Here is a 24,169-nt window from a genome sequence, read left to right as displayed (position 1 = left end):
CCCACTGCTCCTTGCCAGAGGAGGGCCCCTTCTTGTTCTCTTTGTGACGTGCCACCTCCCCAACCTTGCAGTCCTGGGAACCGCAGTGCTGCAAACACTGGAAATACATTTACATATAAGGGGGAAAAGCTGGTCGGGGAGATGAGCACTTAACGATCCTGACAGGGGATGGCACACGTCATCCCAGCCAGTGACTTCGCATCAGATTGTCATGGTTCCTGGTGCCTGCTGAGCTGGGGTCACATTCAAGCCAGTGACCCAGAGACTATCCAGTCCCCTGTCTGAGGGTTGCAATCATGAAGGGCTGGGGACAAGAGTCTGAGCAAGGACTCCTGGATTCAGTTCTTTATTTAATCCACCCCTACCCTGCTGGGTGACCATAGGCAAGTCACACCCCTGCTCTGTGCCTCAGTTTCCGCACCTCAGTCAAAGTGGGGATGGGAGGGTAATGAGGGGGCCCTTGAGAAGCACTTTGCTCTGCTCAGCCGGGTGATGGCGGTGGGACACTCAAAGGGGAGCCAGGCTGCAGTGACACTGAATCACGTTCCCATGACCAGCTTTATTGGAGGGGGATTTTCCGTACAGGAGCAGAGCAGCACATTGTAACTACGGGGGCTAGCGAGCCACCCCCCCGACAGAATGGTCTCTGCTGAGCCACCCTCCTGGGCACAAGCCGCTGCAGCCTGCTCCCTGGGCAGTCTGAGGGCCTGGTCCTGGGTCCTGGTGGGATGTGTCGTGAACTGGGTCATTTCCTGGATCATGACCCAGGGTCGGGAGTTCTCACTGCAAAAGCAAAGAAAGAAAACACGGGTTTGATCCAGAGTGTCCAGGAAATGCCCAATTCCTTCTAGCCTCCCCCACCCCAACACACTGAGCTCCGGAGAGCCTGCCCAGGGCATGAGCAAGGCCAGAAGAGCCAGCTCCCCGGAACTGCCCAGGGCAACTGGATCACACCATTTCACCATCCCCAGCATCAGGTGGCAATGAGCAAATCTCGGCTTCCAGTTAGAAAGCCCTGGGGGCTGGAGAGAAAAGCGGGAAACCGTGACCCCAAACAGCTCAGGAACCATAAGGTGAGGAGCCAGAACCCAGCACTGATCAGCTGGAGACATCTTGTGCTGTCTGAGCCAGCCTCATGACTTTGGGGGCTGGACTCCCCTGGAGACTGCGGTGGGCAATCCCTGATGGAAGCCCTTGCTGCTGGGGCGGAGGGAGCACAAGACTGGCTTGGAAGCCTTCAAAGCTTCTTCACACTCCCACAGCCCCATTAGCAGAGTGTCCCCTAGTGGAGAGGGAGTGCTGCGGAGCATGTGGGAGAGGTCTCACCTTGAAGCCCTGCCATGTTTGGATCTCCCGGTAGAGTGTGTTCCCCGGGCACGCGGTGTGCACCATCTGCCGGTGACCATGCACTGTGTAGTTGGCCCAGATCTTGGCGCCCTTCACTGCGCACAGCAGGAAGTTGTCACGCACCAGTGTGAGGGCAAATGCCTCCGGCAGCGTGTCCATGTAGTCCCCGATGAAACCCACGCCGTAGCCTTTACTGTTGTAGCCACGGGTGTGAGCGCCAACCCAGTGCCAACCCCGGCCCTGGTACATGTACCCATCTGATCCGACCACGAAGCTACAGCAGGGCAAGAGCAGACAGAAGCTGAGGAGACAGATCCTGTTTCCCTTGCAGTTTGGATCTGGGCTTTCAGCCCACTAGAGAGACGTGGGTTGGCTGCCAAACAGGGGTGCCAGTCCAACCCAGGGAGGGTGGATGGGATTCCCCATGCCCTCCTGGGTGCCCACAGGGCTGGGGGAAGGCAGCTTTAATTTGCAGCCAGGCCTTTATAAGGGGTTTGCACAAATTCATTTGCCCCCTCCTGGCCCTTTTTTGGGTGGCACTGGCCTGCTGCCCTGCATATGTCACCTACAAGTCCTACAACACTCCCTTCAGCAGGGCTCTCCCAGCACTTGGGACTGAATGGGGTCGTGCTCATGAGACCAGAGCAAGTCTGGCTGTCTGCACAAGCTTGGCAGAGCCTGGGGACAGAGCCCTGTACTGGGCATGTCCCTGCCCTCGGGACATCAGGATTCATAGCATTTAAGACCATAGGGGACCATTCAATCATTCTGTATAAGCCAGGCCAGAGAATTTCACCACTTACCCCCGCCTGGAGCCCAGTAACTTGTGTTTGGCTAAAGCATCCACCAGCCAGGCGCCCAGCCTGGCTTTGGAGCCATCAAGAGATGGAGAATCCACCACTTCCCCTGGGAGTTTGTGCCAGTGGTTCATCCCCCTCCCTGGGAAATACTTGTGCCTGATTTCTCATTTGAATTTGTCTGGCTTTAGCTTCCAGACACGGTCTCGTTGCGCCATTCTCCGCAACAGCCCGGCAGTACCCAGTGTTCTCTTATATACTGTCAACAAGGCCCTGCTCTAACTTCTTTGTGATAAATTAAACCGATTGAGCTCTTCAAGTGTCTCGCTGTCAGGCACATTCTCCATCCCACATGTCATTTCTGTGGCTCTTTCCTGCACCTTCTCCTATTTTCCCACATCCTTTTAAAACCATGGACACCTGAAGGGGGCGCTGCATGCCAGTGTCGGTCTCCCCAGTGCCGTAGACAGAGGGAAAATCGTCCCCTACACCTGCTCTCAATTCCCCTGTTTACACATCCAAGGGTCGCAGTCACCCCTTTTTTTGTGCCACAACATTCCACTGGGAAGCTCATGTTAAGTTGTTTGTCTGTTATGACCGCAAAATGCTTTTTGGCCCCTGCTCTCCAGGATACAGGCCCCCACTCTGTAGTTTTGACCTTGGTACTAGACTGGAGACCTTTGCATGTGACTGCATTACAATGCATTTTGTTTGAATGGACCCAGGTTTCCAAGCAAACCAGATTGTTCTGTATGACTGCTCTGTCCTCATCATTATTTCTCACCCTGCTAATCTTTTATTAGCAGTGATTTTTTATTTACTTCCGATCCGGATTGATGAAAACGTTGAATAGCGTCAGGCCCAGAACCAATTCCTGTGAAGCCCCCTTCGAAACATTTCTATTTAATGATGATTCCCCATTGACAACTCATTTTTGAGCTCTGTCATTTAGCCAGTGCCTGATCCATTTAACATGTGCTTTATTAATATGGTATAGTGCTGATTTTGTAATCAGAATGCCATGTGGTACTAAGTAAAATGTCTTTCAAAAATCTATTACGTCTACATAGCTACCTTTGTCAACTGAACTTGTAATATTCTCAAAGGATAAAATCTGGTTTGTTTGACAAGACCTATTTTCGATATAACCACGTTAACTGGCATTAATTATATTCCTATTGTTAAATTCTTATCAAATGAATCCTGTATCAGGTTTTTCCTTAGTTTGCCTGAGGATGATGTTGGGCTAACTGGCCCATAGATACCCAGATCAGCCTGCTTACCATTTTTGAATATTGGCACATTAGCACTCTTCCAGTCTTCTGGAATTTCCTCAATACCCCATAATTTATTAAAAATGAACATCATTGGGCTGGAGATCTCCTCAGCCAACTCTTTTAGGATTCTTGGATGCAAATTATCAGGGTCTGCTAAGTTAAAATGTTTACCCTAGTAGCTGTTGCCTAAAATCCTTCTTCATCATCCTCATGTGATTCAAGATCATCCTGCTTCTTTCCAAATACAGAACAGAAATCTTTAATGTTTAATACTTCTGCCTTATTTGCATCATTATGAACTATTTTACCATTTCATAGAATCATAGAATATCAGGGTTGGAAGGGACCTCAGGAGGTCATCTAGTCACTTAGGGGGAGGGATAGTTAGTGGTTTGAGCATTGGCCTGCTTAAACCCAGGGTTGTGAGTTCAATCCTTGAGGGGGCCATTTAGGGACTGGGGGCAAAAATTGGGGATTGGTCCTGCTTGGAGCAGGGGGTTGGACTAGATGACCTCCTGAGGTCCCTTCCAAACCCTGATATTCTATTATGCTAACCCCCTGCTCAAAGCAGGACCAATCCCCAATTTTTGCCCCAGATCCCTAAATGGCCCCCTCAAGGACCCTGGGTTTAGCAGGCCAATGCTCAAACCACTTGAGCTATCCCTCCCCCCCAAAAAATCTGGTCCTAAGTGATTTGCCCAAAACCACTCAGGAAGCATGCAATAGAGCAGGGAATTGAACCCCCATCTCTCAGGGGCTATGCTAATGCCTAGACCAGTCTTCCTCTTACATCTGTCTAGTGATGGGCCTATGTTATTGTTGGGATTATTTTTATTCCTAATATACTTTAAAAACTTCTTATTGTCCTTAGCCCTGCCAGCCATGGATTTTTCTCTGGTGTCTTAAGCTTCCCCTATCAATTTCCTACCATTCATAACTTCTCATTTATATTGATTGCCATCCATTTCTCTTTTTTCTGTTTGTTATATGTTGCTTTTTTATTTCTAATTGTTGCTAGGTTGGGCTTTTAGCCACAGTCACTCTCTTTCTGGATTGTGGATTCATGGTGTTTTGGCCACCTAATAAATGATTCTTAAAAAACTCCCAATTTTCATTCACTTTTTTTCTGTCCAAATGTTTCCTCCCCATCAGTTTGGCTCATCCTCTCCCTCAGTTTGGGGAAGCTAGACCTGTCGAAGCACCAAGATTGTATATTGCAGTGTATGTAGGGCCAGCTCCTGGGGTCAGAATCCTGCCTCAGGGCCTGTCCTGTACTCTCATGTTGGGGGCTGTGTTTGAGCCATAGGAGGTTAGTGGCCTTTGTGGAGCAGAGAGTGGCTCTAAGGTGGGGACAGGCATCCAGACTAGGGAGGGGATGGGAAGGGAGAAGTGAGTTGGGGAGGATGGCACTCACTGCCCTTGTCAGGGTGGAATGAAAGTGGCTCACCTATGTGTCATAGCCCCTATTCCTCCAGCAGGCAAAGGAGAGTTGCCTTTATGTCAAGGAGTCAGAGCCCACACTTCCCGGGACTGAGGCCCCCCATGATCACAGTGTGCATTGTAGCCAGGACTGTAAAGGCTCAAGCTGGCCCAGGATCTGCTGCAGGGCTGGGTGGGAGGCCTGGAGCTGAGCCAGGACACAGCAGACGCTGCACACCATCAGTACTATATTTCAGGGATTCAAGGCTCCAGACGGCAAGGCCCCTCCCCCCAGGCTTTCTCATGGGCTGCCCAGTCCCAAACCACCTGATGGGCACTAGCTGAGCCCAGTGCATTCTGGGTAGGCCATGCCCCTGCTCACCTGTAGCCGATGTCGTCCCAGCCACGGTCGACCTGGTGGAAGTGCTGCATGGCCCTCATGTCAGCAGCGCATTCAGGGAAGGTCCGGCAGGGCTGGCTGGGTGAGCTGGTATGGTGGATATACACGAAGCCCAGGGGCAGCTTGAGCTGCGTGGGGGTCCCCTTGTAGGGCTTGGCCCCCCACATGCAGCGGGGGATGATGGCCGGGCATTCTGGAGGCAAATGCACACAGCAGGGTGAGACACGAGCCCCTTGAACCCAAGCCCCTCATGCTGTCAACACAGTTGCCTGGCATTGCAGTCTACGTGCCAGACCAAGGGGAATGGCTGAGTGCTGGGAACTCTGGGTCTGACCACAGTTCTCGCTGTATTCCACAAGTCCCCAACCCCATGTGCCTCAGTTTCCCCCATGATACAGTTGTGTAATGCTGCCCCCTGCCAACCCCAGGATACTGTGGGGCCAAGGTAGGGAACATGCTGCCAGGAGGGGAGGCCTCGCCGGGCTGCTCGGAACATGTGTCCCCCTAGCAGAGAAACATTCAGTCCCTTCCAGCAGTTTGGGGTTTTTTCCTCCACAAGTTTTCAACAAAATGATTTGAAACAAACGTTTATTGGCAGGTTCCCCTCCCCCTTCAGGAGAAGGGAACAATGGGGGGAACCCACCCCCAAAGGGGTCTGTTTTGAATGAAAGAGGGGCCCAAACACAGAACCGGACCCGAGCCGCACTGTCTCCCTGCAACGGGCAGAACCGGACCCGAGGCCCAGAGCCGCACCATGACCTGCAATGGGCAGAACCGGACCCGAGGCCCAGAGCTGCACAGTCTCCCTGAATGGGCAGAACTGGACCGGAGGCCCAGAGCTGCACAGTCTCCTGCGATGGGCAGACCCTGAAGTGCAGATCTGGGGTTCCAGAGTCTGGATCTGAATGGGAACTCCCCACAGCCCGGGAGCTGGGATTCAGCAGGTGGTGCTGTAAGCCCCATGTGGGCCAGGGGGTGGTGTTTGCTCCGGGCTCATTTCTAGAACCATGTAGCCCTGTTAGTGTAGCATGGCCCTGGCTGGTGAGGGGAGAGAAATAAGCACCTACCCAGGTAGGCCTCCGTGAACTCCTGCACCGCCCGGCTCGCAGTGGCCCGCAGCTCCTCATCCCCAACCCCGCTAAGCAGTGGCACCATCCGGGGCAGCACCCGCAGCAGCTGGAGGGAGCGCATCACCTGCTCCTCTAGCTGCCTGGCCTTGGTGAGCTGCACAAAGTTCTGGCGCCTGAAGTTGCTCCTGGTCTGGCCATCCCCGGCCAGGCCATCCCCAGTGTAGTACTCTCTCAGCAGGGTGCTCATCGGGGCCGCGGACATGCCTTGCCCTGCCAGGTGTGCCCCCAGTATCGCCCCGTCCAGCGCCCCATTGACGAAGGCATCAGTGAGGTGTGAGGGGCGGCCCAGGAGGGTGAAGTTTTGGGGCTCGGACACGCTGTCCCAGCAGCCATTCGGCCCCATGGGCACCTGGCTCTCGTTGGCCTGGGCCAGGAGAAAGGCCATGCCCAGTGCCTTGGCAATGGTCACTGCGTAGAGGGCATCTATAGTCAGGGGCGGGCCCGGATGTGTCTGGTTCGAGGGCTCAGTTGTAACTAGCGAAGGCTCCAAAGCCTCGGGGGGCAGCGGCATCTCCCGCCTCCCCTTCAGCCCTGCTTCAATCCCAGCCACCAAGGGGCTTACAGCCACTGTGGTGCCATCAGGGAGCAGCACCACCCCCTGCTCAGTAGAGGAGGCCTGGACTTTGTGCTTCAAGACACGCATGAGGAAGGATCTCTGCTCCTGGCTCAGGAAGGGCAGGTCTGGGGGCACGACGGGCGCCGCCCCCAGCAGAAGCTGGTAGAACTCGCTATCACAGCATCCCAGGCCCCGGGCGAGCTCCGTCACGGTCAGGTTGAGGCGTCCGTCCAGGTGGTAAGATTCCAGCACTTCTACGACTTGGATCACGGAGTTCATGTGAAACGGGAGGGAGCCTGGGAGGGGAGGAGCAGGAGATACTATCAGATCCCTGCCTGTCTGCCCACCCCTTGCACTGCTCACCGGGTTGAGCAAGGGCAGCCCAAGTTGGCAAGTTCTGCACTCCCAGGGACGGGTGCTATTGGGGAAAACGGGAAAATCTAAGTGCTCAGTCACGCTCTGGGCCACCCGGGCTGAGGGACTGGACCAGTACAGAACAACTGGTGCTATCGGTGAGGAGGACATGGCAGTTTACTGAGGGCTTGTCCACATGGCGCTGGGGTCCGGACTGAGGGGTGTGATCTGCTCTAACGTGTTGTGCTCCAGCTGTCCCATGTGACCTGCTGGCATGCTCTAAGGTAAAGCTCATGCTGACCTAGGCCCATTTAAACAGGGCTACATTAATGTGCGCTTGATACCCTTTTGTTCATGCCAGCAGCGTCTACACAGGCATTGAGAGCACTACACAGCAGAGTCCTCTGCAGGTTACACCCCTGGAGTCCGGACTGCAGCACCGTGAAAACAAGCCCTGGGTATAATGGGGGTTCAAGCTGATAATGCGCTGTGCAGCCCAACAGCCCCTACAAACCATCAGACACCCCAGGCAGAGATTGTGGGAATCCTACCAAACCAGCTCTCCCCCAGGCTGGTGGTGGCTGCAGCCAGGGCATCTCCACGTTTTGAGATGGAATCCAAAAGCAAATGAAACCGTTCCTGACTGTGTGGCTGGGTTAAGGAAATTAACAGAGTTCTGCCAGTTTGGAGGCAGTTGAAATGAGGCAACACGGGACTGATCAGTGTGTGGTCTGCAAAATGAAGCAAACCAAACCCGGATATTCACAGACTGATTTGGCTGTAGGATGTGCACAAGAAATTGCTGCGTCAATGGAGGCGGCTACTAAAAATGCCACAGAGTTTCAACAGCATCATGTGATCTGTGCCAAGCAGGGGGTCAAGCAGAGAGCACAACTCAGAGCCCACTGAAAAGATGTTTGCTTTCGCTGTCACAAACTGTCTTGCCATACAAGTGATTGGCTCAAGGACACACTTTGCTGGAATTGCAAGAAAATTGGGGCACACACAGAAGATGGGCTGGTCAGGGCAAAACATGCTGCCCCCAGTGGCAAGGGCAGCATCAGGTGATTTCCGATTCAGCTTGCTGATGGCAATGTGGAGTGCACTGAGGATGCTGGAGTACCTCCCCTGGGGCTTAGAAGACAAGACCTGAAGTGTTATTTGGATTCCTTTGCAGGTGGCAGGAATTGGTAGCATGGAGTGTATTATTGATAGTAATACACTGATAATTCTTTCTGGCCTGCCCTTTCACACTAAAGGAGGAAGAGTACAGTAAACGCCTCACTTAACGTTGTAGTTATGTTCCTGAAAAATGTGACTTTATGCAAAACGATGTTAAGCGAAACCAATTTCCCCATAAGAATTAATGTAAATTGGGGGTGGGGCTTAGGTTCCAGGGAATTTTTTTCGCCAGACAAAAGACATTATATACTGTATGCAGTGTACAGGAATTGAGTAATGCCCCTTTAATAGTTTGGAGCCCTCTAGTGGCATCCCTGTCTTTAGGTTGCAGAAGCCAGCCAGACCCCTGCCCAAGCAGCCCGGCACATATGTTCGTACACCATTAACACACATGCCCGTTTGGGATCCTGCTCTGCCAGTGTGGGGTCCCTGTATTGCTAATGCTGTGTAGAGAGTGCAGACACTGTCGCTGCCCAACTCTGAGGTTGAAGATTTAGGGTTGTTTTGTAAAATAGTTTGAAGAAACGTAAAACTTAAGAGAGACGGGACAATGTGAGCCCCCCACTCCTGTACGCCTGGCATCCCCTGCTATTGTCCCAGGTGACCCCTGAGATCCCACTCACTGAGAGAGACTGGAGGGAATAAATCCCACCCCAGCCACTCCCACCAGACTTCCTCTCTTTCCCAACTGGCTCCTTTGATCTTTAGGCAGCAGGTTGCAGCGAATCACTTTCACTCTGTGCCCCGTAGGGTCACTTTCCCCTTGCTAGTTGGTTGGGTATTTTTTTGGGGGGGGGCGGAACAGGAGGTCTGCTCGTCCAGCCCCAGTGTAGGCATACCCTTAGTCTCAGTTTCCATCTCTCAAACTGGGCAATAGCTCTGCCCGGCCCCATGGTGCGTAAGCGTTCAGGTGTTAAAGATGGAGAGGTGCTCAGACACCCCAGTAACGGGGCCGCCAGAAGTGCCTCAGCGAGCGAGGTAGCTAGATCTTCACAAATTGGGCTTAAATTGATTATATTTCATGTTGATAGGGGCCATTCAAACACTCCCCAGCGAGCGTTCCCATGCTTGGGGTCCTGCCCAGAGCCTGCTGAGAGCGGAACTTTTACTTAAAGACCTAACTTCAGCAGTCCTGGGATTAGGCCCGAATCTCAGCTGACATTATAAAAAAAGATGAGTTTCTAGCTCTCCTGCCAACAGAGGTGACCCCCAGCATGACCCCAATGGCTCCAAAACCAGAACACAAAGAATGAGCACTCAGAATGTTTTGTTTCAGAGTAGCAGCTGTGTTAGTCTGTATTCGCAAAAAGAAAAGGAGTACTTGTGGCAAAATTTATTTGTTAGTCTCTAAGGTGCCACAAGTATTCCTTTTCTTTTTTTCAGAATGTATTGTTTCTTCTAATCTCATGATTTGGGGGGGGGGGGGGTGGTCAGACTCATGATTTCTGACCGTGTGGGGGTGGCTGTGTGATTCTCCTGCAGCCTTCCCAGTCCAGACATTGCATCTGGGGGTACATGAGAGCCTAGGAGATAAATTGACTAGAAGTGGATTAGAAGCAAAGTGAACCTGTCAGAAGCCTGGCCCAGGTCCTGACCTCCTGGCCCCCAGCCCTCTCGCTCGCCCTGAGCCCCAAGGGACGATCAGGAAAGGACAGATGCGATTTCACTCCCCAGTCACATAAACACTCCCTGTGGCTGGTGGCATTCATCAGGGCAGCTCTAAGCTAGCATGAAACCAACCCCTCTGGCTCCAGTGCAGGAGCTGAATGAAACGCACAGGCAAAGAGCCACCAGGGTGAGATTCCCCACCTCTTCCCTGTGACCTGGGCTGGTATCCAAAAGGAAAGCTGTGGTTTTACTCCCGTCCCTTTCAGCCTCTCACCTCACCTGAGCTGCTCGGCTAGCCCAGGGCTGGCCCCACGGTGAGGCCCCACAGAGCAACCACACAGGTCTCCCCACTGCAGAGCAGCTCCAGCTATGCTCCTACCTTTGCCAGGCTCCAGCCAGGTGCAGAGACCCAGCAGCACAGCGAGGAACCTCAGCTTTGTCTGGCACATCTTCTCCAAGGGCAGCGCCAGTCTCCTGATCTTAGGACGGAGCGAGCCACACGGCTCCCTACAGGGACACAGCAAAAATCAATAGACAGGTGTCAAAGTCTCCATCCCCAGGGCTGCTGCGCCCAGGGGAGGGCGAAGGGCAGCACTGTGTACTCCCAGACTTTGCCCCTTCACCTTGGAGCTGCAGGGGCGACAGGTTTGTAGAATTTTTGGTGGTGCCCAGAACACCTCCCCACCTCCCTCCCTGGCAACCTCCCCACACACACCTGCCGAAGGCTCTGGGAGGGAGTTTGGGTCGGGGAGGGAGTCTGAGGTTCAGGCGATTGGGGTGCAGGAGGGGGTGGGGGTGCAGGCTCTGAGAGGGAGTTTGGGTGCAGGGGGTGTGAGGGGTCAGGCTCTGAGAAGGAGTTTGGTGGGGGACAGGGTCTGGGGTGCAGGCTCTGGGCTGGGCAGGGGATTGGGGTGCAGGGTGCAGGCTCTGGAAGGGAATCTGGGTGCAGAAGGGGTGAGAGGTCGGGCTCTGGGAGGGAGTTTGGGTGCAGGAGGGGGTGGGGGTGCAGGAGGAAATCTGGGGGCCGGAGGGGGTGCTTGCGGAGGGGGTGGGGGTGCAGGCTCTGGAAGTGGATGGGAGGGATGGATGCTGACCTGGGGCACCCCCCTCCGGCAGCAGCGGGTCTCCTCACGCGGCTGTCTCCAGGCTCCGCCCCTGCAGCTTCCCATTGGCCGCAGGGGCGTTTGGGGGCGGGGGCAGCGCGCGGCGGCGGCACGGGCTGCAAGGACCCGCCGGCGGCCACGTGGCGCGAGCGCGCGGGAAGCCGCTGAGCCCCGCTGCGCCGCTGGGTGGCGGCGGGAGCCCCGGGCTGGTTTAAATCGCCCGGGGGCGGCAGGTGGGGCCGGGGGGCGGTGGGAAACTTTGCTGGAGCCGGGCCCCTGGGACAGGAATATTCCTGGTGCCCGGGCTCCCCGGGCCCATAGAACTCGCTGCCAATCAGGCCTGTCCAGAGTGCATTGCCCCCCCGTCTCCCGCGCAGCCCCCCAGTCCATCCCTCCCTGCCCCCTGCCCCCTCCTGTCCCTCCGCCCCATCCCTCCCTGCCCCCTCCTGTCCCCCTGCCCCCTGGTTCCCTGCCCCCTCCTGTCCCTCCGCCCCATCCCTCCCTGCCCCCTCCTGTCCCCCTGCCCCCTGGCTCCCTGCCCCCTCCTGTCCCTCTGCCCCATCCCTCCCTGCCCCCTCCTGTTTCCCTGCCCCCTCCTGTCCCTCTGCCATAGCCTTTCCTGTCCCTCTTCCATGGGGTTCCCTGCCCCTCCCATGCCATCACTTCCTGTTGCTCTGGAGGCCCCAGTCCTGCTGCCTGCACACCCGGAGTAACTCAGAGGAGGCAGGAGGGCACCATGGGGTGCAGTGAGCCCGCACTGGAGACCAGGCAGGAGACCAGAGGGGGCAGTACCCAGCTGAGCCTGCGTGTCACCTCAGGGTGGTGACCCTTACTCTCTGCAGAGCAAGGAATGGAGGCAAGCCAGAGCCAGATGGGGCATTTTACCTGGGGCTTCAGGAAATATCTACCCCTGGCCACCAAGTAGCCATGGCGGGGAGGGGGGGCAGGTCCCAATTCTGGCTGGGACTAGAGCAGATCTTTGGAAACCAGCCAGGCTGGATTGAAAATCCCGGGTGCTGGGGAGTCCCTGTGGCCCAGCCGGCTAGGCTGTGCCAAAATTAGTAATTTGCACCTTATTTCCAGTCTGGGTCTGTTTGGCTTCCAAACCCAGCCTCTGGCTGCTGTTTGACACCTCTCGGCAGGACTGAAGGGCCCAGGGATAAATCGCTGCTGCCCAGGTGGGTGCGTACAGACTGATCACCACCCCACACCCTCGGGTCTGGAAATGCAGCCGGGCCCGCAAACAGCCCTGCCCTGGCCAGCCCTCAGGCTGCCTGCGGAGCTACCTCTGCCAGGCTCCCCTGAACCGTGCCGCTGAATTAGTGGCCATTCAGCAGGGCTCTGCTCCCTGTCCTGGTGCATGGGTCTGACCCTGCTATGCCACTAGGACTGGGCTTTCCAGGGACCCCCAGACTGGCCTGGCTTCTAAGGACACCGCAGTTCTCCCACATTCCTGGCTCATGACGCCATGGGGTGGAGGGGGCGAGCTGAGGGTCTTTGAGGCCCTGACTGAACATCGTCAGCCTGTCCAGCTTGTACCTTGAACTCCAGCTGAATCTCCTGGCCTGGGAAAATCACATCGTCCTTGTCCTGAGCTCACCCCGATTTCCTGCTCTGAGCACTCGGTGTCAGGGGAGGGCAAGAGGTAACATTTGCCTAGGGGGCCTCAGGTGGGGGCAGCAGGCCCCACCCAGGAGGAACCTTGCCTTGGTTTTTTCCCCTCCACCCTTGCCCCTGCAGCTCTTCTCTGTGCTGGAAGGACATGCTGAGTTTCCTGTGGGCTGGGTGGGCACTTTCCCATTCACCACGTGCCAGGCTCGGTGTGGTGGTATGGCAGCTCCTGGAAGGAAATGAGCAGGGCCAGACTGTGCCTTTGGAGCCTTAGCACAGCAGGGGCAGAGGTGGGAAGGGGCAAAATAGGACAGAGATGAGAGAGCTGGGGGCTGCAGGTTGGGAGTGAGGGGTGCCGGCAGAGCTGTGCTGGGGGCCAGGGCTGGGATATCAGGGGCTGCAGGTGGGAGTGACGGGCACCAGCAAAGCTGTGCTGGGGGGCAGGGCTGGGATAGCTGGGGCTGTGGGTGGGATTGAGGGGCACCAGCAGAGCTGTGCTGGAGGGCAGGATTGAGCTAGCAGGGGCTGCGGGTCGGGACTTAGGGGTACTGGAGGAGCTGTGGGGGCAGGGCTGGGATAGCAGGGGCTGTGGGTTGGGATTGAGGAGAGCTGGCAGAGCTGTGGTGGGAGCCCAGGGCTGGGATAATAGGGGGCTGAGGGTCCTGATGGAGGGGCACCGGTAGAGCTGTGGGGGCAGTGTAGAGCTGGGATAGCAGGGGCTGTGGGTGGGATTGAGGGGCACTGGCAGAGCTGTGGGGGCAGTGTAGGGCTGGGATAGCAGGGGCTGTGGGTGAGATTGAGGGGCACCGGCAGAGCTGTGGGGGCAGTGTAGAGCTGGGATAGCAGGGGTTGTGGGTGGGATGAGGGGCACCGACAGAGCTGGGGGGGCAGGACTGGGATAGCAGGGGCTGTGGGTGGGATTGAGGGGCACCGGCAGAGCTGTGGGGGCAGGGCTGGGATAGCAGGGGCTGTGGGTGGGATTGAGGGGCACCGGCAGAGCTGTGGGGGCAGGGCTGGGATAGCAGGGGCTGTGGGTGGGATTGAGGGGCACTGGCAGAGCTGGGGGGGCAGGGCTGGGATAGCAGGGGCTGTGGGTGGGATTGAGGGGCACTGGAAGAGCTGGGGGCGGTGTAGGGCTGGGATAGCAGGGGCTGCGGGCCGGGATTGAGGGGCACCAGCAGAGCTGTGGGGGCAGGGCTGGGATAGCAGGGGCTGCGGGCCGGGATTGAGGGGCACTGGCAGAGCTGGGGCGGTGTAGGGCTGGGATAGCAGGGGCTGCAGGTCAGGAGTGAGGGGCACCGGCAGCGGGATGACTGGGGTGCTCAGGGATGGGATAGCAGAGGTTTCAGGTCAGGGCAGGCTGTCGTGCGTAGAGTGCTTGGAGCTGCCCTGTATCTGCCCTTTCTCTGTTCCGTCCCTGCTCCCAGAATGCACCAGGCCCTGGACTGAACTCTTCCCCTGCGGGCTGAGCTGGTTTTGTTTGCTGTGATCCTGTTGGATGGGCAGAGGGGGCAGTGACAGTCCCACCCCAGAGCCAACGCCCATCTCTGTCACCCAGCACCCTTAGCCCCGGATCAACCCAGCCTGGTCAGACGGGTTCATCCTCCCTGCCTGGGGAAGATAAACCAATGACTTGCCAGGGAGGGAGGAAGGGGTGTGTGTGGGTGTGGCCATGGCCGTGGCCGTGGCCACAGCCACACAGCTGCTGTTAGTGCACTAACTTGGGCGGAAGCTGCTGTGTAGATGGACCCTAAGCGTGGAGCAGGTGCTAGGGGAAAACCCCCCAGCCTGGGGATTCCTGGGCACTGCCCATCCCCATGGCTCCTGTGGCTGCCCCGCAGGCCCAGCAATGCCTCTGGAGGGCGACTCGCATTACCTGGGGGAAGAGGTGACCCAGGCAGCAGGGGGTCTGACTTACTGATAAAATTGGCCTCTTCACTCCATGGTGCTCGGCGGGCTGGGTCAGTACCGGCACCTACCAGTAACAGATCGGGGTGGGGGGCAGCCAAGCCCAGACAGGGGAAATGACTCAGTCCAGGCTGCCCAAGGAGTTGGTGGCAGAGCCAGGAATGGAGCTCAGGTCTCCTGGGCAGTGACGATTCTTAGTGTCCACATAGCTCCTGGCATGGCCACGGCACCATGTGGAGATTAGCCAAGGAATCCACACGGCCCCGAGGAGAGGATCCTCCTCGTTGGTCTGAGTTCCTGCGTCACTGTGCATTGCCCAGACGGGGGAGCTGAGGTAAACATGGGGGAGTGGGTCACCCCAGGTCACCGTGACAGAGAAAAACTGAAAGCTCAGGACTGCAGCAGGCGCCCATTCCAACCGAACTGTGCTGTGGGGAGGGGAGCACTCTGTCCAGTGGTGAACGAGGTGTTAGGGGCATAGGTAGGTTCTGGCATTGTACCAGGAATTGTACCAAGCCATGTGTGTGGCACTTTGCCCAGGCCTGGGTGCCCAGCCTCCAGGAGGGATCACTGCTCCAGCTCCGCTTGGTCCCAGAAAAGAGTCTGAGCTGGGCAGGAGAAGAAAGGAGACTTGATCCAGCCTTCATCAACCCCTTCTGATGAATAGCACTTACCTGGTGCTGAGCTCCTGCGGGCCGCTTTTCCTCACAGCCGGACTCTCTCCGCTCAGCTGCCCCTGGTGTTCCTGGGCAGTAGGAGGCTCCAGTGGCTCTTATATATCCTGTGATTAGCCAGGATTGCATGAGAAATCTGCAATGACTTCACTGCAGCGGCACGTCGCCCATTCACTGCACAGCTAATGTCATCTCAGCCAGCTCCCTGCCCCAGTCGGGACTTCCCCAGGGATTCCTGACCTGCTGACCTGCTGACCTGCTGCCCTCCCTGACCTGCCCAGGAAGCTCCCTTGCACCCACTAGCCCCACTCCGCAGGAATTCCCCTGGGCACTCGAGCTGCTCTCTGTAGTAGGAACCCTCTTGGCCATGCTCCTATGGAATGACGATCAGCTCAGCCCTGGATGTGGGGCTGGCACTTCTCCCTGTGGCCATGAAAGGCCCAGGGCCAGGCAGGAAGCATCAGACACACACGGGGCTCTGGAGAGAGCTGGTTTTGCTTGGCTGGTTTGTTCCAGCGGAGCGAGTTAAAGTGAGAGCAGCGTGTGCCCCTGTGCGTGCATGCATCTGTAGTCACCCACAGGCAACTGTCTGTACAAGCATGTGCGTATGAGCATGAATGTATGCGGGTGTGTGTTCACATGCAGAGGTGTGTAGGTGTGTGTGTAACCCACACACCTCCTGGTTGTGGTGTTCTGTCCCATCAAATGGCACTGAGACCACTTAAAGAGAGAGATTAATAAGTTTGCTCTACAGTTTTAGCTAAGAGCCAGTTGGCTTTTAGCTCATGTGGTAGAGGCTCATGCACTAAGCTCCAGCGGTCCCAGGTTCAATCCCACCCAACGATGATTGGGGTCTGTCGGTGTTACATGTGCACACATTCAGGTGTGTGTAGGTGTGTGGTCACATGCAGGGGTGTGTAGGTGTGTGTGTGCACCTGCAGGCGTGTATAGGCATGCACACACATGTAGGTGTGTGTACGTGTCTGTGTACTGGGGGTTTGCTGGTTCAGGGCGAGCTGCATCGCTGCCCCATCTCAGACTTTTTGTCTTCACCTGTCTCAGGTGGAATCCTGCCATTATGCCGCTCTCTGAGCAAGCTGCAAGCCGGTGTGTCTTCCCCATGACCAAGAGCCCCTTCTGCCAGCACCTGTTTCTGGGGCCTGGCATCAGAGAATAGAGGGCTTTAACCTGATGTCCGTCATCCTTTGGGGAATAGGGGTGTTCAGAGCCTGCAGGGTAAATCCTAGTGTGGCACAGCCAGATACAGTTTCCACACCAGGTCATGAGCTGAGCTGAGCCCAGGCTTCCCCAGAGTGTCACCTCGCCCGGAGGAACTGTGGAAGCTGCAGCTGCCTGGGCCACTCTAGGATGCGACCGGAGTACGTCACTGGGGGTTGACTAATGCAAGTGAAGGCCACATCTCTTTCCTAATGCAGATGCACACACACACACACCCATTGGCCATCTAGCTGGGTCTCTCGTCTCCAGGCCCCCAGCAGGCTCCGAATCTGCATCAGAGATCCCTTTCCCCCACCTCCAGCAAAGGCCCTGGTTGGTAACAAAGTGGGAATTTTCTGTAATATTTTTATGAGTCCTATTGGTACCTCAGTTTCCCTTATATTTTGCATGGCTACCTGGTGGGGTGGGGAAGGGCTACATTTGCTCTCAGGGCCGAAAAAGAGCTATAGGTGTGTGTGTCGCCTTCCTGACTGGATGGAATGAAGAATCATTATGGAACTGGCTGAAACTGACCCACATCAACAAGGGGGCCAGACAGACAATACCAGCTCCAATGACTCATGAAGTTCCTTTCCTCTCATCAGGGAAGCTGAGCAAAGACTCCAGCTTGAGAGCAAATGATTGGAAGGTGTGAGGTGTGGGGTAAGTGTGAACTCTGGAAGAAGCGCTGGGGCTCTCTCACTTGGGAACTGACTAAGGAGGTCAGACTGAGAGACAGACACAGCCTGAAAATGGGGTTCAGTCATGCTTGGCTGGATGCTGATCTCACAAGAATAGCCTATGTTTTAGCCTTCAGTTCTCTGTGCTGACCTAAGGGCTTCCCATGCAGTGTTCCAGTCGGCTAATAAACCCAGCTGTTTTGACAACGTTGTGTGAGATTGTCACTGCAAATGCTGGGTGAGGTGCATTAATCCCTGCGGAACGGACTGGTCTCTATCAGGGGCTGTCTCAGTTGGACTCACTGAGCAGAGCTCATGGGATGAAGCAGGAGGACTGAAACCCAGAAGTTCAGCCTCAGAAGGTGGTGAGGCTGCATGGCCTGCCCTAAAGGAAGACTGAGACCCCTTGGGGGTGTGGCACATCAGAGGGGTTCCTCCACAAGACTGTTCCAAAGCTGGGGGTGTAGCACCAATCCTGTGGATCTGTGACAGTTGGTGGCAGTGGTGGGATACTGAATGCACCACGAGTATTTTGCAATAAGTGACTTGCAGCAGAAAAAAAAGGGCAGTCAATAGAAACATCAAGGAAATTACATACAAACATCTCTCTAAGACGGATATCACAAACCTGTGCAAGGAGAGAGGGTTAAGTGTTGGGAAGCTCAACAAGGAGCAGCTGAGTTGAATGGCTGGAGAAGGATGGTCAGTCCGAGAAGCAGATTCCAGGCCCAGGAGGGGTTACAAGACGGTCCAACAGTGACAGAGGCAGCAGCAGGGTGTCCTTGAGATCTGGTTCCTCATCGAGCATGGTGTCTTCATGATCAGGTCCCCATCGATGGATTTGAAGTGGTGAGAGTTGGAGCTGAAAGTGAAGGGGCTAGCAGACCATGAGAGGGAACGAGCTGACCGTGAGAAGCAGTGAAAACATGATGAAGAACAGCAAAAACATGAGGAAAAGCAGAGAACGCATGAACTGGAGATGGAGAGATGGAGGGGCAAGGGGACCCACCAAGCGGTAAGTGGGGAAAGTGGGGATGCCAATTCTGCAGGGAACCTAAATACCAAATTGTTGCCCCAGCTTAAGAAGTGTGGGGAGGGGGGGAATATAGATACCTACCTCACTGCCTTGGCAAAGGGTTGTGGTTTGAACCAGACTCACCCTGTGGATGGGCTTTGCTATCTCACCCCCTTACTCTGTCCCAAAGCAATACACAGACAGCCAGGTGGATGGAGCTGATACTGGGGACTATGAACAGTTCAAAATGCTGTGCTGCTTAAGTTCGAATGGACACCTGGGGCTTATAGGAAAAGGTTTTAAAGTGTGCAAAAGACCCAGGGTGTGACCTAAATGGAAGCCCCCACCCTGAGGGGAGAATATCTCCACAAATGGTGTATGGGTGCGGGCGTCACCACGCTGGAGGATTTGTACAACCTGGTTGTGTTGGAACAACTCTATGAGATCTGCCCTCAAAAGCTTGAAGTGTGGTTAGTGGCCAGGAAGCCTCAAGATCTGTGCAGTGCAGGCTGCTTGGCAGGTGAGTTTGGGAATAGCAGGTCCAGCTGTGAAAAGAGACCCAAAGGGACTGGCCTAAGCATGGGTCCAGGGAAAGGAAACCAATGGAGGCTCCTCAGAAGTGGGACTCAGGTAAACCCGAAGTGGGGGGAACGGTGGATGCAGGTAGAGCTCCTCCAAGGGGGATCAGGTTTGCAGGAAAACATGGCATAAGTGGGCAAAATGCCTGAGGACTGATGAAATCAGGCTTGCCCAGGGCAGAGGGGCTAGCAACTCATCCATCTGTGCAGCCAAGAAGGTAGCCTGAGCTCGGGTTCCAGGAGTGTGCCTGTATGTTTGGAGGAAAGCCATCAGACAGACAGCTCCTCGGGGGCCCGGGGGGTGGTGAGAGATGGACTCCCACTCCAGGCATAGGTACACATGTCCTGCTGTCTTCTCCTGGGCTCAGACATCTGAACCCCAGTGGGAGCAGAAGGTCCTGGCTAATGGGAAGACATTCATGGGGTGGAGAGATTCTGGGTCAGAGAGAATCCGTGTCAAACCATGTATGGTGCAACCCCATCAGCTGCTGAAAGGCTTTGTAACCTGCGTGAAGGTCCCAAACGTGAAGCCATTTGCCCTGCCTGTGGCTCAGGTTCCTGTGCAGACACAGGAAGGAGCTGGGGGAGAGGGGTGGACTGGTAGTTGGGGTTCTCCCAGGATATCAGCTTGGACACCCTTTGGGGAATGACTGTATCACTGTAAGACAAAATACAGTCCTTGTGTCTGTACCAGCCCAGGAGTTGAACCTAATCCAGAAGGCTTAGAGTACATGAAAAGGCTTAGAGTTGTGAATGAAAATGCAAATAGCTTTGCTAGCAGGGACGAGGAGGGTTTTTTCCCCTTGCTTGCAACACTGGGGAAAAGCTGCTAAGTTCAGGACACCTTCCTGTCTGTAACCAGACACCTGGATCTGAGTGGGGCACAGGAGGGGCCCCCACCCAGTGGAGATGTGAGTCACCCTGGCTCAGGAGTAACTTCCCTGAAACCTGATGCTGTGATCCTGGGAGCTAGCTCATAGTATGTCCTTACTGGGAAAGTAAAGGCTGGGCTGAGCCTTGTGGTAGCTGAGACCCCAGCTGAATGGGGGAGACACAGGCAGGGAAAGGGGGCCGCTAAATGTGTTTCCCCTGTTCAGGGAAGCAAGAAGCCCCAGAGAAAGGTAAAGCAACTAGAAAGCCACTGCTGGTAACAGAGACCCCTGGTCAGAGTCTGGACATGGCCGGGGTAGGTTCTTTTAACCCAGAGAGCCCCGAAGTGTGTGTGTGAGGGGAGATGGTCTCCTTGCATATGCACAGCCCTGGGGTTGGGACACAGCTCCAGAGGGGTGCTGTCAGTGCACGGAAGCACCCTGCATCCCTGCCTCACCAGCCTCTGGGACATCAGAGCCCCAGAGATGTGGCTGGATTAAGCCCAACCTTGCAGGGGACAAACCTACACTGAGCCTCCCAAATGCTCAAGGGGTCACTCAATAACCTAACCTAGGCATCAGGATACCCCCGGCTGCAGCCACGCTGGCTGACACGTGGAGGAATGTGGGTGCACTCCACTCCATGCACCCTGGCATAGGAGGTGGGAGGAGGTAGTGGCAGGACCCATTCCAGTTTCACACCAAAGGTTTCAGGGTGGCAAAAGGGCAGAGGGCTGCATGAAAACTCCTGACGTGCGCCCTGCTGGTGCCATCTAACAGACCAAACCAAAGGGAGGAAGTGAAACTGCTCTGACCTGTGTATTGGAAACTGTACATTTGATTGATTAGAAACTGCTGTAGGAATCTTGGACGTGCCTGGCAGGACAGCTACCAGGGGGCTGGGAAAGATGCTGTGGTGCCTATGGAGAACGTTTGTGAAGCCACACTTCCCCAGGGCACTGGTAAACGGGACCCTGCTCAGCTCAGTCTCACAGGGGGAAGAGATATGAGGAAAAGAGGACAGACTGAGAGCGAGACATAGAGCATGAACAATGGGGTTCACTCCAGCTTGGCTGGGATCTGGGCTAACCAGAATGGTCTGTGCTTTAACCGTCACTGCTCTGTGCTGACCTAAGGACTTCCCGTGCTGAGTTCCAGGTGACTAATAAACCTGACTGTTTTGACAGCACGGTGTGAGGGTCACTGTAACTACGGGGTCGGGGCATTAATCCCTGCATTGTGTACAGTGCTGATTTCTTGTAATATGGCTTCATCAATTGTGCTAAAGCAAATCAAGAAACCAAAGCCCCGATGTGTTATTTGCACTGAAGTGCTTGCGAATTTAAAGCCATCAAAGTTGAGCAGACATTTAGAAACAAAACGTACAGGACTCATGGATAAACCATTGGACTATTTTCAAAGGAAGCAACAGGAACTTAACTTATCAGGTCAGGTTCTCAGCCGCTCAACCACCTTGAACAATAAAGCACAACTGGCATCGTATTTGGTCGCATATCATGTGGCAAAAGCGAAAATAGCCCATACAGTTGCTGAAAAAATTATTCTTCCAGCATCTGTAGATATGGTGTGGACAATTTTTGATGAGAAGTCTGCTGAAAAATGGAAAAGTATTCCTCTCGGTGATAACACAGTGTCTTGGCGAATACATGATATTGCAGAGAATTTGGAAGCTCAACTTGTAGCGTGGTTACAGTCAGTTGGGGATTTTGCTATACAACTTGATGAAAGTACTGATATTCCAGATTGTGCAACACTGTTAGTTTATGCAAGGTACATGTGGCAAGATGACTTTTAAGGAGGATTTGCTATCTTGTCTGACCCTACCAACAAATGCAACAGGGGCACAGATATTTGATGCACCAAATGACTGTGTAGTTGGAAAGTGCAAAGGAATAACAAGTGATGGTGCAGCAAATATGACCAGAAAGAACAGTGGAGTAATGAAAAAAATCTTTGAGGCAGCTGGCAATGACATTGTTTGGAATCATTGTTTCATTCACCGAGAAGCTTTGGCATCCAGGGGTATTCCTCCTGATCTTATGGCAATACTGAAGGAAGCAGTCAAAATCGTAAACTTCATTAAAGGGAGCTCACTTAATCGCAGGCTTTTAGAAGTGCTATGCTCAGACATGGGAGCAGAACACATCCATTTACTGTTTCACACTGAAGTAAGGTGGCTGTCATGGGGCAGAGTGCTTACCAGGGTGTATGTACTCAGGAATGAGATTCATGTTTTTTTGGTGGTGAAAGAGTCTAACTTGGCAACTTTGTTTGACGATGACAGTTGGTTAATAAAGTTGTCATCCCTTGCTGACATTTTCTTGATTTAAATGAACCAAACTTAAGTTACAAAGAAGATGCAATGATTTGTTTCGACATTGTGAAGAGATACAAGTGATAGCCATTGGCACTGTGGCCAGCACATCAGAACAGTAATCAGCCCAGCTACGACATGTTCCCAACACTGTTACAACACATTGAGGAGAACAACACCAGTGAGGAAAAAGTGAATGAAATGAAAACTATCATACAGTTACATCTCACTGCTCTGTCTGACAATTTTAGTCGCTATTTCCCAATAAACAAGTTTGAATATTTGAATGAAAAACGCTGTGTGAAAGATCCTTTTGCCTTCGAAAACCCCGAGGCAACAATGGAGCTAAATCTGATGCCTGAGCAAGAGAATGAATTGCTGCATCTCACCTGTGATAACACTCTGAAAACACGGCACAAGTCAGTAAACTTGTCATCATTTTGGATCGGTGTTTCCAAAGACTATCCACTGCTCAGTAAAGTGAGGGTATGGCTACACTTGCAGCTGTAGAGGACTGTGAGTTAAACCCGCCCTCGGAGACCGCAGCAGGGAAAGCGCTGCCCTGTGTTCACACTGTCAGCTGACAGCACATGGGCGGGGCCACATTTGTGGCACTTGCAGCGGCACTGGGAGTGGTGCAGAATGGGCAGCTATCCCACAGAGCACCTCTTCCCATTCTGGTCCTGTGGCTTGTGGGAAGGTGGCAGGGGAGGGGTGCAGGGGATTCTGGGTCCTGTCCCAATGCCCTGTGATGCATCGCTTCGCATCTCAGTAATCCCTGCGCTTCCGTCCACATTTGGCGCCATCTTTCGAAGTTTTTTGCACTGTGCGCTCTGTCTTCCTTTCGGTCTGTAGGAATGGAGCCCAAAGTGCTGAGGAATATGCTGATGGGTCTCGCCAGCATGTCACGTTTGGCAGTTGAGTTACTCCTTAAGCTACAAACTGACAGTGAGGAGTCCGATGATGATGTCAACTCACATAACGCATACGACATGAGTTTGCTTGTGGCATTCACAGACATGCTCACCACTGTGGAAAGCCACTTTTGGGCTCGGGAAACAAGCACTGAGTGGTGGGATCACATCGTCATGCAAGTCTGGGATGACAAGCAGTGGGTGCAGAAATTTTGGATGAGAAACACCACTTTCATGGGACTGTATGAGGAGCTCGCCCCACACTCTGCGGCGCAAGGACACGAGATTGAGAGCTGCCCTGCCGGTGGAGAAGTGGGTAGCTATTGCAGTTTGGGATTGGTCCTGCTTTGAGTAGGAGGTTGGACTCGATGACCTCCTGAGGTCCCTTCCAACCCTGATATTCTATGATTCTATACAGTCTGGAAGCTGGCAATTCCAGACAGCTACCAGTCGGTCACTAACCAGTTTGGTGTGGGGAATTCGACTGTGGGAATTGTGTTTATGCAAGTTTGCAGGGCCATTAATTGCATCCAGCTCAGAAGAACCGTGACTTTAGGTAACATGCATGACATTGTGGCTGGCTTTGCACAAATGGGTTTCCCTAAATGTGGAGGGGTGATAGATGGGACACATATTCCAATTCTGGCACCAGCCCACCTAGCCTCTGAGAACGTTAATCGGAAGGGGTATTTCTTTATGGTTCTCAAGGCGCTTGTGGATCACAGTGGGCATTTCATTGACATTAACGCAGACTGGCCTGGAAAGGTGCATGACACACGCATCTTTTGGAACACAGGCCTGTTCAGGAAGCTGCAAGCTGGGACTTTCTTCCCGGACCAGAAGAACACTGTAGGGGAAGTCGAAATGCCCATTATGATCCTTGGAGACCCCACTTACCCTTTAATGCCGTGGCTCATGAAACCCTACACAGGGAGCCTTGACAGCAGCAAGGAGTGGTTCAACAACAGGATGAATTGGTGCAGAATGACTGTGGAGTGTGACTTTTGGCCATTTAAAGGGCTGCTGGCGCTGTCTGTTTGGGAAGCTGGACCTGGCCCATGACAACATCCCCACAGGTATATCCACGTGCTGTACCCTCTATAACATTTGTGAAGAGAAGGGTGAAAGATTCACTCAGGCATGGAACTTGGAGGTTCAATACCTGGAGGCTGAATTTGAACAGCCAGAGAGCAG

The 24,169-nt window shown here is 54.4% G+C and overlaps 1 protein-coding gene across 3 annotated transcripts; it reads right to left on the bottom strand.

Annotated features, from left to right (window-relative positions):
• Positions 1–524: 524 nt before the first annotated feature.
• On the bottom strand, positions 525–15,442 carry PGLYRP2 (peptidoglycan recognition protein 2). Of its 3 annotated transcripts, none has more exons than XM_048834273.2 (6): positions 15,367–15,442; positions 10,450–10,577; positions 6,308–7,222; positions 5,223–5,433; positions 1,327–1,621; positions 647–783 (listed from the first exon to the last, which is right to left on the bottom strand). In XM_048834273.2, the coding sequence occupies exons 2-6, from the start codon at positions 10,517–10,519 to the stop codon at positions 781–783; spliced, it is 1,494 nt and encodes a 497-aa protein (XP_048690230.2). In that variant the 5' UTR covers positions 10,520–10,577; positions 15,367–15,442; the 3' UTR covers positions 647–780. The 3 variants fall into 3 exon arrangements, with proteins under 3 accessions (XP_048690231.2, XP_048690230.2, XP_048690229.2); XM_048834272.2 differs by lacking the exon at positions 15,367–15,442 and adding an exon at positions 11,165–11,224; XM_048834274.2 differs by lacking the exons at positions 1,327–1,621; positions 15,367–15,442 and adding an exon at positions 11,165–11,224 and having other exon boundaries at positions 525–783.
• Between the last annotated feature and the right edge of the window lie 8,727 nt (positions 15,443–24,169).

The sequence above is a fragment of the Caretta caretta genome, chromosome 20 (assembly GCF_965140235.1).
Source record: "Caretta caretta isolate rCarCar2 chromosome 20, rCarCar1.hap1, whole genome shotgun sequence".
Lineage (NCBI taxonomy): Eukaryota > Metazoa > Chordata > Testudines > Cheloniidae > Caretta > Caretta caretta.
The sequence above is the reverse complement of the archived record's forward strand: the minus strand, read 5'-3'. Positions and strand labels throughout refer to the sequence as shown.